Source organism: Plecotus auritus (genome assembly GCF_963455305.1).
Source record: "Plecotus auritus genome assembly, chromosome: 2".
Taxonomy (NCBI): Eukaryota; Metazoa; Chordata; class Mammalia; order Chiroptera; family Vespertilionidae; genus Plecotus; species Plecotus auritus.
Window position 1 is genome coordinate 160,008,904 of NC_137771.1, and position 16,781 is coordinate 160,025,684.

The 16,781-nt window shown below is 34.6% G+C and overlaps 1 protein-coding gene across 3 annotated transcripts in view; it reads right to left on the reverse strand.

Annotated features, from left to right (window-relative positions):
- Positions 1-1,123: 1,123 nt before the first annotated feature.
- Positions 1,124-16,781, reverse strand: part of ATG3 (autophagy related 3) — a 28,019-nt gene continuing 12,361 nt past the window's right edge. For all 3 annotated transcript variants that reach the window (XM_080657687.1, XM_080657688.1, XM_080657686.1), the window contains exons 5-12: positions 15,392-15,499; positions 10,526-10,575; positions 8,640-8,721; positions 6,995-7,029; positions 6,609-6,764; positions 5,260-5,387; positions 2,985-3,053; positions 1,124-1,359 (exon numbers count right to left, since the gene is read on the reverse strand). In XM_080657687.1, the coding sequence (XP_080513813.1) occupies positions 1,278-1,359; positions 2,985-3,053; positions 5,260-5,387; positions 6,609-6,764; positions 6,995-7,029; positions 8,640-8,721; positions 10,526-10,575; positions 15,392-15,473 (684 nt within the window). In that variant the 5' untranslated portion in view covers positions 15,474-15,499 and the 3' untranslated portion in view covers positions 1,124-1,277. The remainder of the gene's footprint in view (positions 1,360-2,984; positions 3,054-5,259; positions 5,388-6,608; positions 6,765-6,994; positions 7,030-8,639; positions 8,722-10,525; positions 10,576-15,391; positions 15,500-16,781) is intronic.

Consider the following 16,781-nt stretch of genomic DNA (forward strand, 5'->3'; position numbering starts at 1 on the left):
AAAATATATTTAAAAAAAAAAAAAAGAAATTACTGCCTAATCCAAGGTCAAAGATTTACTCCTGTTTTCTCCTAATAGTTTTATAGTTTCAGCTCTTGTATTTAGGTTGATGATCCATTTTAATTTTTTTATATGGTATAAGGCAGGAGTCCAACTTTATCCTTTTGTATAAGTATATCCAGTTATCACAGAACCACCAACATGAATGGAGACTGGGAATAACCCATATTCATACTCTCCTGGAGAGTATGCCAGCTTCTCTTTAAGTGAATCAATCAGTTCTCTGGATTTTGCTGACAGATGTCCATGATCTCTCAGCTGCAGCACTTTCCAGAAAGCAGCAGTGTCCCAGCCATTAATTTCACATAGTTGGCTCATCAAAACTGAGTAGGGGGTCCTGCTACATCAACACTGGGTCAATATATGGTTAGCACATCTTTGGTTCTTAGGATTGAGAAGACTTTTTCTTTAGTAATCAAATACCTTATGTCCACCTGGTTGCTCGTCTCATGTATGGCCAAGTCACTCATCCTGGCCACACTTCTCACCTCAGGACCCAGGGCTGCAGTTTTTAGGATCTGAGTTTTACTCCTTGGCTCTCAATGTGTCTCACAGTAGAACACACTTAAGCCTATCTGAACTCCTATACCCAGATCAATAAACTGATATGATAAAACAAAGGAATCCCTTTAAATTCTACTATTCTACCAGGCAATCACAATAGGAAGAATATTCTTAAATCCTTAATAAATAATAATTTTGGTGGTATGAATAAAAACAATCAGGAAATTAGATAATAGCACTTAGTATATTTCCTGGTCCATTAATATGTGCTTCATAAATATTAATAGATAGGAGTCTTGGGGAGAAGGTAAGAGAGGAAGAATAAAGAGGAAGAGAAAAAAAAGGGAAGTCTAGCATGCAGTATTTTCAAGGCTTTGTTCTCACACTGTCACATGCTTAAATACCTCCCTCATAAATGTGAATCAAAAATATTTTTATCATTCTGTATGAAATATTTCTTGACTTAAATGTTTGTTATAATGAAAATACTATATCACCTTTTGATAAGAAGCAAGGAAAAACCATCTCTTTACACTCATTTTTATTAAACAAATAAGGCTGGTAGTGGAACTTTTTTTATTTAATGCATAAACATATAAGTCCCTTTATTAGAGAAATTGTACATATTGGTGAAGAGGGTCAATGGTCACATCCATGGGTTAATTCTTTAAAAATCAGAACCAATGATTAGGATAAACTGTAAACTCTCTTCATTACATTGTGAAGTGTCTTGTGTAGTCATATTCTATTGTTGGAATGACAGCTTGTACAAATTTCAAGAAAATTAGAAGATACCTAAGGTCTTTGGCTAAGGAAAATAGATCAGTAAATAGCTCTATGATTTAAGCTAACATTGTAATTATCTATTTTATTAAGCAATAATTTCTCAGAAAAAATACGTAATACAAGATCTTAAATCAAGTATATTTAAAAAAATTCACTCATGCAAGCTTGTGTCTAGTCCATATGAGGCTCTCTGTAACTTTCCATTCCCTTTTAATATTTAAATGTGAAAATTGTTGTTGAGTAAGAGTTCATACAAGCCCAATTATTTTGGTATAAAAATAAAGACAAGGTTGTCCATGTTAAAATGACTCTTTTACTGTCTACAAACTTGCATGAGTATGTTAGATGGGTTAAAGAATATAAAAGCACTGAAGCAAAAAAGAAAAAAAAAATTAGGTGGAAACCCTCCATCAGAACCAATTCTAGGTTAGTGCATCTGTATTTGGCATAGAATCTGTTATTTTGGACTATCTTTAATAAAACCCTGAATTGTTTTCTATATTTCACTGTACTTGAAAACATTAGGAGCTTAATTTTTACTGGGGGAACTGATGACTCAATTTTAAATTATATACAGTCTTCCAAGTTGCTACCTAGCCACAGAGATGAATGCTCAAATTATGCATAATAGGATTTCAGGAATAAATTTAGTTTGGACCAAAAGTTCTTGATTTGTTTCATTATCAAATTGGTTCATGTACCTCTGAGGGATGCACTTTATTTGCAATGCTTATGTTACCTGTAATATCAAGAGAGTAACGCCCCTTAATCTATATCTAACACCTAGGGACATGAACCACCATGTCTAATATCAATCTAGCACAAAACTAATTCCAGCTATTTGCATCTAAACCACTGACTTTGGCTGCTTTTGATGAATGCATGTTATGGGTACACATATGTCAGGATTCGGGAGTTTACTTAATTTATTCATCTTGATAACCCCAGAGAACTGAGTTAACCTCAGAAGATAATTATAGTAAGAAGGGTATACTCTTCTTGTAGAAAAATGAAAGACAAAAAAAAAAAAGAAATGGGGGAAAATGAAAATACTGTATTTTAAGAATATCTGAAATATGCTTCAATTGCTTTACTTTTTAATTAATCTATTTAAGTTGAATTATTTGCTTCAGAGAGACCTCAAACTGTCACAAATGAACTCTACTTTTACCTGAGAGGAAAACACATTTTATAACATGTTAAATTGGATATATACTTAGGGAAAAGGTAATCATGTATTATCCTCTAAATTAGTAGACTACTCATCTTTCATCAATAAATTAAGCCCATTAAGTTTCTTTTTCATCAAGAGCAATGATTTTATATTCATATACGCTTAGCCATTGCCTCTTCAATAAACAAGAGCATTTGGAAAACTTGTTTCAGTCTCTGTAACAAAGCAGACCTAACTGGTACACACAGGGACATGTGCTGATCAACTGAACAAGGCAGAATAATCACAATATAACACATTCTAAGTAAATTAAATATTCCCATTAAGACTTCCAGATATGAGAGGCTAAAACAAGTTATAGGTACTGTGCCATTAAGGTTAAACTAAATCAATCCCTGCCTCCCCCGCAAAAAATCCTAGGAGTCAATTTGCCACTAGTCACATAAACAGGTAAGGATACATATGAACACCAAGTTCTCCCCCTCCTTCTGCAACAGTCTCAATGATTTTCTTCATCACCTCAGCATGCCTAAAAGCAAAAAAAAAACAACAAACAAATCTTATGAATATAGATCAATTAGACCAAAATAGGAGTTTTTGTTTGTAAAATCTACCTTATTGTCACTGAATCAGTTTTAATATATAATAGTTACATTATAAGACGTTCTTCCTATTCCCCAACAAGCCAGATGGTTGAGTCATGAAGACAGCTTTATTGGAGAAGGGGCAATTTTAAAAAGCTCTGGTAATCACAGATGAACACAATGGTACCAGCTCATTTTCCTATAATGGGGGTGGAAGGCTGGGAGGGTTGGGGTGGGGGGATAGAGGGCAGTTAGAAAACCAGAGAAAGGGAAATCATGCCAGGGCAGAATTGTAGAGCAAGGGCTCTCTGCTGAGAAAGAAAAAGAATCAAACCATGTATGGTAACAGTAAAAAAAAAAGAGGGGAGATATTTATAATGCTGTAATTTTGGCTGTTTAAATATTTAGCTGCAAATAACCCAAAACTGAATTAAAGAAAAGCTAACTGGTTAGTCAAGAAGTTTAGATATTTTGCCCTCATTTGTGCTGTAAAATTTATCTGATTCTATTACAAAGTATTTTTGTCTTTATACAGAGAACTAGAGACCCGATACATGAAATTCGTGCAAGAGTAGGCCTTCGCAGCCGCGGCGGCTGCCTGGATCTGTCCCTTACAGCCACAGCAGCTGCCTCCATCCCTAGGCTGCAGCCCCGGCTTCGTCTGGAAGGACATCCAGTCTAATTAGCATATTATGCTTTTATTTTCATAGATATTTATCTGAAGTTTTTGTCCTACCAACAAATCTTTTCATAGCCAACTGGTGTTTCTTCTGTGCTATACAAAAGAAAATTGTCTGGGCACATAAACTGAGAAAAGGACAACGAATAAAATTAATGAATAATCTTTTAAATCACCCTGGCTTAAAGATATGATGCTTCAATTTTTATGAATACAACCTTCATGACAGAGGCACTTAACTTAGAAGATGAGAGATTAAATGTATTAACTCTGAGGCTATGAAGGCATAATCTGAGGCGACCCATGGCAAGGCCTAAATTGTCCTTGAAGTCTCATTTTACAGGCCCCCAGATTTTCTGCCATATTTACATTTTATTCCATTATATAGTAGTTATTTATTAAAATTGTATAAAATTAATTCAGTTAAATTACTTATCTCTTCCACCAATTGGGTAAAATTTACACCTCAGAGTGTAAATTTAATAAGCACCATCCTAAAACCTCAGTCAAAAACGGAATCAATCAAAAATAAAAACCTTTTAGATTAAGTAATTGAAAACTAAAACTAATGATGCATAAATTACCTTTCACAGCAATATTAATACTTCTTGATATAAACTGGAAAAATGAAACAAACTTTCTATGGGATGAAGTCTGAGAATAAAGAGGTTGTAAAAAATGAGAAGAAAATATTAAAGAATTTTTGAAAACTAGAATGTTGCATTGAATAAGTCAATGGAATATCAGAGTTTTCATCTGAAAATTATTGTTGCCAGAATTTCTCAATAATTTTGTGAAAGTTACCCTTTAGAAACAACTAACAAAGAAATTGGCATGTAACACCTCTTTTATTTTTTTTTTAAGGAAATTTCTGAACAAATCATATATAGATTCAGCTTCACTTAATTGATCCTGTGAAAACACACTGATATAAAGAAAATCCCAAATTATAAAATGTACTTGATTTGGTAGGACTGAAAACTTCTTGACTAAAGAGTAAAGGAGAATAGAAAGTCCGCATATACATCTCCCTTCACTAACCAATAAAAGGAGATAAATAGGTCACCTAGAAAAAGCACAAGGTTAATTTTATATTCCATATTCACAGAAAGATACAGCATGACAGAGCAAACCATGCCTAAATAGTGAGTATTTTTTAATATAAAAAGGATCATCCAAACTATTTGTGGAGATAAAAATACGAGTAAAATCACCAAGATCAATACCTAAACAAAAAATAAAAATATATTTTTAATCAACTGAATTTAAAATAAATTTATAAAGTTTTTTGTTTCCTTTTCCTTATGTATTTAACTAAGCACAAAAACATTTCTAAGACAAAAGAAATTTTATCTGTATATTCAGTAATTTTTATTTTTTTATTTTGTTAGGGCACTACATTTATAAACTCTCCAAATAATAAATCCATGAAGTACGTACACACACACACACACACACACACACACACAGACCTGCATGGGTGAACTGAACACATAGGAGGTGGTGGGAGATGAGGATGATTTTCAATGGTCACTGTTTTCTTCACATGATCTTGACTGATGTCTTCATACATGTGTTCAACTGTTAAAGGCTGCCGTTGCTGAAACCATAAAAAACGTTTTAAAATTATAATTTAAAAACTTTTAGGCCTAAAATTCAATATTTATAATATATTCATCTCCACCTCCCATAACACTTACAATTCAGAATTCTAGACTATTTAGAATTACCAGATTATTTGGGGGAAATTTTATACCAAGAAAGCCTGACTGTCCATCAGACTATGTGACATCAACCATCAGCTAATGTAGTAAAGATCCCACGAAAAGGCAGGTTCATAGTTATCCAAACGTTTTATAACTACAACTCATCTTTTAGGCCTATTTTGTTGTATCTTCTTGTTTCCTATTGATGGTCATTAGAATAACAGGTTAAACAAGTAAATTTTATTTTAGTTATCCTTTAATTAAATTAAGTGGATGACTTTAAAAAAAAAAAAAGTTTTCTGTCTTAAGGGAAAAAGACACACATGTGCCTTGGACATTTTTCCCAGTGGTTAGTGCATCGGCCCAAGGACCAAAGGATTTCAGGTTCCATTCCTGGTCAAGGGCACATATCTAGGTTGCAGGTTTGATCCCCGGTCCTGTTTGGAGCACATGCAGGAGGCAACCAGTCGATGTCTTTCTAACATCAATGTTTCTCTCTCTCTCACTCTCTCTCCTCCTCCTTCACTTCAACTCTCTCTCTAAAGATCAGTGGAAAAAATATCCTCCAGTGAGGATTAAAAAAACCAAAAACATACACATGTGACATGATCTATAATAAAGGCACAATATGCTAATAAGACCGGACATCTTTTTGGACAAAGCTGGGGCTGTGAGGGAAGCCCGGGTCCTGGGTGCCAGAAAGAAGCCGGTGCCAGCAGCCGGGAAAGGAAGGCCTACTCTTGCACAAATTTCATTCATCGGGCCTCTAGTCACTGTATAAATGCTTAGTTATCCAACAGGGGTAATCCCAAACAAAATTTATTACAACAAACCAAGTTCAATTTCCTTCACAATTAAAAAGAATAAGATCAGGGACCAAGTAATAAATATGTAACAGATTATTTATGTTCAATTCTCAGTAAGAATGATGTCACACTGAATAATTCATAGTTTCTTCAAAGTAAGAATCAAGTGCAATATTAACCATAAAATTATAAAACAAGTGATATCTAAATTTAAAAGGCCACATACAATATATATCCATAGAACTAATGATGAAGAAATTAAATCCAACAATTTAAAATATTTACATTAAAATACATTTTTATTTTTACCTCATCGTAGCCGAACAACCATAGTCGTGGTGTCTGATAATATTTATCGTAAGTGATATAAAGGTCATATGTTCTGGTTTGCAAAATAGCATCTTCACTTCCAGCATCAGTTTTAGCTTTACAAGCTTCTACTATTTTCCTTGTGTCTAGGGTAGCCTGACAATAATAGAAAAAAAATTTACAACCATTAAAATCACTATGAATGTGACATTTTAGAAAATCTGTTTTTCTCACCCTATGTATTTATTTTTCAAAAGCAGATATAACTTAAAACTCAAAATGTTATATGCTTTGAAGAACTTGAAATATCAAGGTATTAATAATAAAAACACTAATCCCTAACTTTATTCATTAAAAATTAACTAAAGAAAACTCAGTTTACAAACCTCATCTGTTTCCAACAATCCACTCTCTTCATATTCTGTTGTAAAAAGCAACAAAAGATTAATCGATTTCAAAATAATTTTGTAAACCAAATTATATATTACTTCAGAGTATCAATGAAAAATTGGATTTTTGCTTTTGTTTCTGACAATAACGAATAAAATATATGTGAGATTCTACATATTTCTACAGCAGCAGCAACTTTACCTGGTAGAGAGCCAGACTGGAGAAAAAGTCAGCATATTAAGGCTTGGTCTGTGCTATAGTTATTAATACCAACTGGCATAATAAAACTGTAAAGTCTTAAGGGACTCCATAGCATACACAAGGCTATTTATATAATTGCAAAAAACGTGCTCATTGAAGTCACCAGTGACTTCTACTTTGCTGAATCCAGTATAGTCCCGGTTTTCATCTTAATTGACCTCCCTCGGCTTCTAAGATACTCTATTTTTCAGGCTTTGGTCTCACCTTATTTTTTCTTCACTATCTCCTATGCTTGTTCCTCTTCATCATCTGGACCATTTAAAAAACAATACAAAAGAACGCCAAAACTCTACAGTAACAAAGACTCAGTTTTTGGACCTTCTCTACCTACACTTAATCCTTGATGATTTATTTCACTAATCTCAATGGCTTTAAATGTTGCTGACTCCCATATTTATTCCATGACTACAGACCTGGATACCTAATTGTTTAACTTATGGCTCAAATGAATGGCTAAGGGACATCACAAATATTACATGTCCAAAACCAAGCTCCCAACTCTCCCTCCAAAGCTATTCAGTCAAGTGTTCCCCATCTCAGTTAATGCCATCACTCCAGATGGACAGGTCAAAAACACTTGACTATTCTGTCTTGCTCATTCCACATTCTCCAGCAGCAAATCCTTTTGCACTCCCCCCGACCCTTAAAAATATGTCCAGAATTCTGTTTCTCATCATTTCCAATGTTGCCACTTGAGTGTTCTGTTTAGATGATCAAAACAGCCTCCTGTTATCCTATCCCCGCTTCAGTCTATTCTCAACACTGCAGTCACATTGTTAAAATGTTAAATCTCATTCTAAGTCACTCCTCTACTTTGAAAAGCCCCCCACTGGTTTCTCATCTCACTTCTGAGTTAAAGCCAGGGCCTTACATAATCTGCCCCCAGGTTACCTCTCTGACTCTCCGTCACTTCTCTCTGAACATAGGAGCCTTCTCAGAGTATTTGATAAGCCACACATGCTCCCACTTCAGAACCTTTGCACTCCTCCTCAGATACCCAAATAGCTTGTTCACTTACTTTCTAAAAGGCTTTATTCAAAAGGCATATTCTCAATGAGATTTTTCTTCATCAACCTATTTAAAAATTACAACATTCATCCCACCCTTAAAGACTCTCTTATTCTCCCCTTTATTTTTCACCTTAACACTTATGACCATCTAATACATACAGTAAATGATTTGCTTATGTACTGTTGTTTATTGCTTTATCTCCAGCACCAAAAAGTATCTGATACATAGATTATATATTACTCAATAAAAATTTGCTGAATCATGTTACAGTTCAGAACTCAATGGAGCAGAGTTCTTAATCCACATAAATTACAAATATTCCCAAATCAATATTCTAATGTAATGAAAGCAAATCTGGGACACAGATACCTTCCATATCTGCAGCTTCTCCTTCATCTTCCTCTTCCTCCTCCTCACATAATGCTGAGCAATCTTGGAGTTTTATACTATCCTTTGAAATTAATTATATTTAAAGTCACTTAATATGTTCATTAGTTCTAATGCCAAGCACTCACATGCCAGCACAGTGCTAACCAGTGAAAATAAGAGTGATAAGACAGTTCTTATCCTTAAGAAACTCCTCCAGTGAGATGACAAACCCAAAAAACAATCATTAAAAGTGTTGTGCTAACGGCTGTGAAAAATATAAAAAGCATTATAAAAGCACCATGAGTCCTCTAAGTTAACCATTTAAAAATAGTTGCCAGTTGTTTTTAGTTAACCAACTCATTAGTATTAGAAAATAAGTTAAAAGTTATATTAACTTAAACATAATTTAAAGGACAAAAAATTATACATTTATAAATCACAATACACTTATATGTTAAATTTATTATTATAAATCATCAATATATTCTAATTTATGAACATACTGGCTGAATTAAGCAATTATAATTATTACAACACACAGGATTTCAGTTCACTTTCTTAACTATATTAGCACTAAAAATAATGCTAGCCAAAGACAAGCCTATATACTTATCATTTTCACAAATTAATATTCTAAAATTGTGAAGTCAAAAAGTTGGACATCTAGTTTTTACCTAATTTACAATTTCAATTAGGGATGATTTTACTTATCACTGGAAACTTAGATCATATACCAGTATGTCATTATTACACCAAAAACGTGAAACACAGAATAAAGTATCTGGGTAATTATTTGATGAGCCAACATCTGGCAAACTGATCATTAAGGGAAACTTTAATTAATTTACCCCTAATGTCTTGGGAGGGCCAGACCAAAGGATTTCTCGGCCCTCGGGCAGGATGTTCCCCACCCGTTATATTATGACATAAATATGTTAAGTGGCACAGCAAGTACCATATTAACCACTACTGCGTTTATTAAAAATTCTTGAAAGAATTCTCATAAACCTATCAAAACAATGTCATCCAAACTACTCTACCATTTATCATTCCCCAAATCTGAAGCATATACACTAATGGCTGGAGTAAACAAGATGATCTCTTTTAAGGCAGCAAAGCTGTTTCTCCTCAGTCATCCAAATTCTCCAAAAAGTACAAATTCAAATGAACTGCACCCTAAGCAAACATAAAAGTGAATTTCTAGCAAGCATAAAATTGTGCACTGAAAAAAAATTAAATTTGTTTTAGTCTCTAACACTTTCTGTTAAGCCCCAGTTAAAAATCCCAAATGATTCAAATGACAAGAACATGTAAAGAATATCTTAAAGTAGTAACTGGTTGAACATTTCATAAGGAAAAAAAGGAGTACAATTATTCTGTCTATTCTCTCTGAGACGTGACTTAGCAAAAATACATTCATTAGCCGTAAACTAAGAAAAAATGATATAATTAGTAAATTGCTTAAGATAATGTTTAAACTAAAAATTTTAAACCATAGCATTACTATCTACTAATCAGCAAGTAAATAAACTACTTCAAAAGTCTCCATTTACAGAACATTTGGTATTTATACTTAAAAATAAAAAGCTATTTCTTTTAAAGTAGCTTAGAAGGCTTCTCAATTAGTAAAAATTAGTTTTACTAGCTATAATTTCAAAAAATGTTTCTCTTAACCATACTTCAGATTAAGGAAAAGAAGAGAAACACTGGGAAACAGTAGTGTTTTAATATGTTGATACACAAAAAGGGGGGGGGGGAGTTAGAATATAAAAGTGCTTGATAATAATCAGTTTGGAAAAAATGATATGAGTAATCTTAAACTAAATATATATATATATATATAAACTAGGTCACTGAATTTGGAAACATATCTAATTAACAAGTACCTTGCTTTCCAGTGTAATCTCCTTAACTGCTTCGGTTATTCCTGTAATACCTGTTTAAAATTGTGCATAAAATATTTAAGTTGTAAACATTTTTCTGATTCAAGCAATATAACAACACTTAAAATTACTTAAATTCTGACAACTTCTCCAAAATAAGAAGCCAATATTAGCAACAATTTTATTAATGAATTCTAATAGAAATAAATAATCCCAAAGGTACTTCTCAAATTTTTAAAATAAAAGAATACCAATTTGATATTTTACTATGAATTATCCTATTTTATCATCCCTCATTTACTATTCATTTAATTTGCTTATGAATCGCTAAAAATGAGATTAAGAGACTATAGGATGCACATTTACATTTTCATCCTCAAAAATGAGATTAAGAGACTATAGGATGCACATTTACATTTTATTGAAACCTGCATTGGAATTTTCTCAACAAGGTATTAGTTATATTACTATGCCATTTGCTTCAGAAATCTAGGACACCCAGAAGTGCTAATACTATATCACATTTATGCAGGGCTTTCTGTTTTACTGTTTCCACATCTTATTTAATCCTTACACTGTCCTGTGTGCTAATTAGGGTAATAATTTCTCCCTACAAAGAAATAAAGTCTCTAGACAGGTAAAATAACTTGCTTGAGTCTCACAGCTAGTTAAGTGAGATATTGGAATTCAAATCCACACATTCTGACTTTTGGTTCAAAGCTCTAACCACTGCACCTGATTAAACAATTACCTCAGAACCTATTTGTCACAATGAAGGTGGCATTAAGCATATAACGGAACAACAAGTCAGCTAAATAGTATTTCTAATTCAAAATATATGTCAGTGTTCTCACTTAAATAGTTCAAAAAGGATGAAAATAGTAAAGAAAAAACCCTACATTAAAAAATATGCTTTGCTCCTTTGTTAATCTTCTAAAATCTTGATGTATCTGTTCAGTATGTCAAAACCAAAAAATGATTCACTTTCACAAATGGAAAATGACACCATTCACTCTAGCATAGAGCTTTTACTTCATTTTTTTCTAAAAATCTTACCTAATAAAAGAGAAACATGCAAATTAACCATCACTCTGCTACACCCACAGCCAATCAGAGTATGCAAATTAACCCAACAAAGATGGGGGTTAATCTGCATATGCAGGCGCGGAGCAGCCGGGAGGGGCGTGCAGCCAGGAGGGGCGTGACGCCTGCTATGAGGGGAAGGGGGGCGGCGGAGGGAACTACTGGAGCCGTGCTCCGGACAGAAGCGAGGACTTGCCAGCTCCCGGTCGGCCAGGGAGCTGGGACTTGCTGGCTCCCAGGCAGCTGGGGAGCTGGGACTTGCTGGCTCCTGGGCGTGCCGGGGAGCTGGGACTTGCCGGCTCCCGGGCGGCCAGGGAGCTGGGACATGCCGGCTCCCAGGCGGCTGGGAGTGAAGCCAGGGGAAAGAAGGCTTATTCTTTTTTTAAAAAAATATATATTTTATTGATTTTTCACAGAGAGGAAGGGAGAGGGAGAGATAGTTAGAAACATCGATGAGAGAGAAACATCAATCAGCTGCCTCCTGCACACCCCCTACTGGGGATGTGCCCGCAACCAAGGTACATGCCCTTGACTGGAATCGAACCTGGGACCCTTCAGTCCGCAGGCCGACACTCTATCCACTGAGCCAAACCAGTCAGGGCAGAAGGCCTATTCTTGCACGAACATTGTGCAATGGGCCTCTAGTTACTATATAATAAGTATGATTACTTCATAACAGTAAAAACCAAATCTTAACATATTGTATTGGCATTATAAAACAATTCACTGAATCCAGTATACAGAAACAAAGAAAATAAACTTCTTCAACCAGTCTAAATATGATATAGTATCTCATTAAATCACTCTTCTAAAAGTAGATATTTTGGCAAAAAAGTCCAGTGACTCTAATGAGGATAATACTCTCAAGGGTTGTGATGGTTAATTTTACATCAACTTGGCTAGGTTACTGTGTCCAGATATTTGGTCAAACGCCAGTTTAAATGTAGCCATGCAGGTATTTTTTAGATATTATTAACATTTAAATCAGTAGACTTTGAATAAAGCAGATTACTATCCTCCATAATGTGAGTAGGCCTCATCCAATAATTGAAGGAATTCCACCTCCAAACTGCCTTTAGACTCAAGCTGTAGCAATCAACACTTACCTGGATCTTCAGCCTGCTGGCAAGCCTGCCCTATAAACTTCAGACTTACAAACTCCCACAATCACGTAAGCCAATTCTTAAAAATAAATCTATCTATACCTATATCTACAATCTATTTTCTCTATCCATATCTACATTCTGTTGATTCTGTTTTTTCTGGAGAACCATGACTAATATAAGGGCTAAGACAAATCAAAGAAACTTGAAAGAAGTGAGGCACAGATGAAGCAAAAAAAATCTGCGTTGACAAGGAACCAGGCATCTGGACCTTGTGAGTCAACAGAAGCATTGTTTTAATCAAATCAGAACATAGTTTAACCCTGAAATTCTAAAATTATCTCTCATACACATATTATCTAATAAAAGGGTAATATGTAAATTAACCATCATTCCGTCACAATGATGGTGGCACCCATAGCCATGAGATGACAGCACCCAGTTCTCTCAGCCCCGCCGGAGTCCCCCAGTTCTGGTGGGGGGGGAGGGGGGGCGGGGTGTGACTGCTGAGAGCGGACAGGGTGAGCGGCCTGGCAGAATGCTTGCTTCGCGCTGCCATGGCGACGAGGCAAGTGTCATTCCACCCTGGCTGCGGAGGGCCTCTGGGCAGCTGGCATGGAGTGGCCGGGGGTGGGGGGAAGGGAGGGGATGGAATGTTTGTGTTGTCACCCCGGTGACGAGGCAAGTGTCCTGCGCCCAGCCGCAGATGGGCCTCTGGGCAGTGGGCATGGAGCGGCCAGGCCCTGTAGAGAGCTACTGGCGTATGGATTTGTGCGCAGGGCTACTAGTTAAGTTATAATTTGTTAGGTATATCAAATTAACTGCAGTAGAATACTAAGTTGTTTTCCATATATGAAAACGTTACTTGTCCCCATCAGCAAGGCAACCTTTTTTTTTAGTTGTCAATTTTCTGTAATACATTTTTGTCAATCCAATCATATTGATACCAACTTATCTCTGTAATGAAGGCTTTTGTAAATATGCACATAGATTTTTGGGATAGGGATTAAGGAATAAAATACAACTAAAAAACAGAGTAACTCATTAACTTTACATCAGAAACATAGTGCTATAACCAATGGGTATAGTCATCAACAGACAATTTCCTATGGATGTGCTGCCCAGTCAGGGGGAAACTAAAGCAGAACAGCTGAATAATTTTGGAAATGATGGAAAATAAATAAATGGGCAAAAGAGCATGATTTTGAAATTAGTTTAAAAATTTGCTATTCTCTTTAGGTTTTGACATAACAACATTCAACGCATTAAGAAACAAGTGAGTTTCAAATCAAGGAGCCCACGTTCTGAACCTGTGCCTATTATCACCATGAACAAACAGATGGCAGTGTCCCTTATCCAGAGTAAAGGACAAACTGACATACCAAGGTTCTTCTTCCTGGGCAGATTACCTAGCCTGTCTATTGCAGTGGATCTCAATTTAAGGGCAGCAATTTTGCCCTTCATGGTATATATGGCAATGCCTGGAGGCATTTTTGGTTGTCACAACTGAAAGAATTCTACTGGCATCTAGTGGGTACAGCTCAGAGATACTGCTAAACATTCTGCATTATACAGAAAATGCTGCAACAAATAACTACCCAGCCCAAAATGTTAACAGTGCTAAAGATGAGAAGCCCAGCTATACCACTACTTTTGATATGCCTCCTACTCTCCAGGGCTTACAGGGAGAAAACTTAATTTTAGTATTCTAGATTTAAACTCAGAACATACTTTCTTCAATAAAACTGGTAGTTAGCTATAGCAGCACATAATATGAATTTACATAGTTAATGTAAATATAGTGGCAAAGTAAGTTTTTAGGACTTGGAATAAAAAAATCATATTCAGAATTCCAAACAACTTATACAAGTAAACGCTTATGAATGGCTTAAGTTTAGTCAAATCCTTTAACAAAAAATTTGTTGAATAACTTCTGTATCAGATACTATGTAGATATTGAGGATTCAACAATGAATCTATACCTTCATGGTCTTTACAAACCTCTTAGTAGTCATTAAAAAAATAATTATTAAATACTTTTAAATGCCAGGTATCAAGTAAATATGAGTATGGTTCCTGTCCTAAAACTCATCATCCAGCAATGGAATGACATGCAGACAAGGGATTCAAAGTAAAGTAGTATGCATACTCAGTCTTTCTTTCTTTTTTTTATTTATTAATTTTATTTTTAATATTTTTTATTAAGGTATTATATGTGTACATATCTTATATTTATTAATTTTAGAGAGGAAAGGGAAGGAAGGGGAGGGAGGGAGAAAGAGAGAAACTCTTGCTCCACCCATCTATGCATTCATTGGTTGATTCTTGTATGTGCCCTGACCCAGGATCAAACCCACAACCTTGATGTATTAGGATGATGCTCTAAGCAAATAAACTATCCGGCCAGGGCCACATACTCAGTATTTTTAATTGGCTTTCTTCCTTTCTTTAGAAATAAAGACAATGATACGGGAATTTTCAAATTGCTAATGAAGTAGCAGTACTATAGCAATATGGTATACTTCAAGAGGATTTTTTTCTAATTTGTCCTCCCTGCTTCTTTTCTGGTAAAAGTCTACTGTGCCTTATATATGCTCTTCTTTATTTTAAATCAAAACTGTTATAAAAGATTATAGTTTTTAAAAATTTAAATCATATGTATGTCATTCTATTTGCCTCTTACCTGTGTTATGGTAAGTATCTACCCATCCTCCATCACCATCATCCTCTTCAATGATAGCTTCCAATTCATCTGAATATTCCATCTGCTTGCACCGCTTGTAACATGGCACTATAAAAAATGGCAAATACAATTAGAAGCACATAATCTGCTTCCTATAAATCCATTTTTAAAAAGATAAAGTTTATACCATAAAATAGTTTTGCCATCAAAATATTAAGGGAATATTACAGTTCTCCTCTAATGAAAATGATTAAAGAGTTATATTCACCCTACAGACACATTATTTGACCACATTTATCTTTCCCTAAGTAGCTTTTGTTGTTGTTAATCCTCAACTGAGGATATTTTTTCCATTGAATTTTACAGAGTGGAAAGGAGGGATGGAGAGAGAGATAGAAACATCAATAGGAGAGAGACACATCGATTGGTTGCCTCTGGCACGCATCACTGACTGGGGCCAGAAACAAACCTGCAACCCAGGTACATACCATTGACCAGGACTCAAACCCAAGACCCTTTGGTGCTCAGCCTGACCTGACGCTTTATCACTGAGCCACACCAGCCAGGGCTAAATATCTTATTTTTAGAAGATAAGTAGAAAGGCTCTACTTGGAGTGTTCTATAAATTCTTTACCCTAATGGTCTGTGAAAACTGCAAACTGAAGCCAGAGATGACATTATTCAACTTCAGGCTAATGAATAATAACTATTTTAATAGCTTTACTCTCAGAACAAGAAGGCACCACCTGTCATTCTCAGAGGTGGTAGAGGTGACCTCCAGAAATTCATAATGAGCAAACCAGTATAAAACTCACTGCTAAATGTTACTCTATTGTACAATATTGGTATTGAGTTTCTGATATATCAAATGTTTCAATTAACAGGTATTATTATACATATATGCCTAAAATTAAATCATTATAAGGCAAAAACATGATGCATAGTCAACAAATTGCTATAAATACCCTGATTTTTTTAAAACAAGCAATATATAAATTATTAATTCTAATAAAAACATGCCGTAGGAAAGAAGAAACTGATATTTTATACATATTTTGCCCTTCCTATGAGTAAATTAGAATGAAAATCAATGTATTATTATATGATAAGAGAGGGATTACAACAACTTTGTGTTGTTTTCAAATTAACTTTATAAATAAAATGCTATCTGTTTCAAAAACATATTTTGTACCTATAGGCAAAATTTTATTTTCAATGACATTATGGATAATAAAATCTTTAGCTTTGAGCTTTTAGATGTCCAAGTTAGTATCAATTTCATCTTCCATAAAAAATTTAAATCTAAAGAGGATCGAAGTTAAATAGCTAAAAATATTGTAAAATCAACTTACATTTTGGGTAAAAATAACAAAAAAGAAAGAAGATGAAA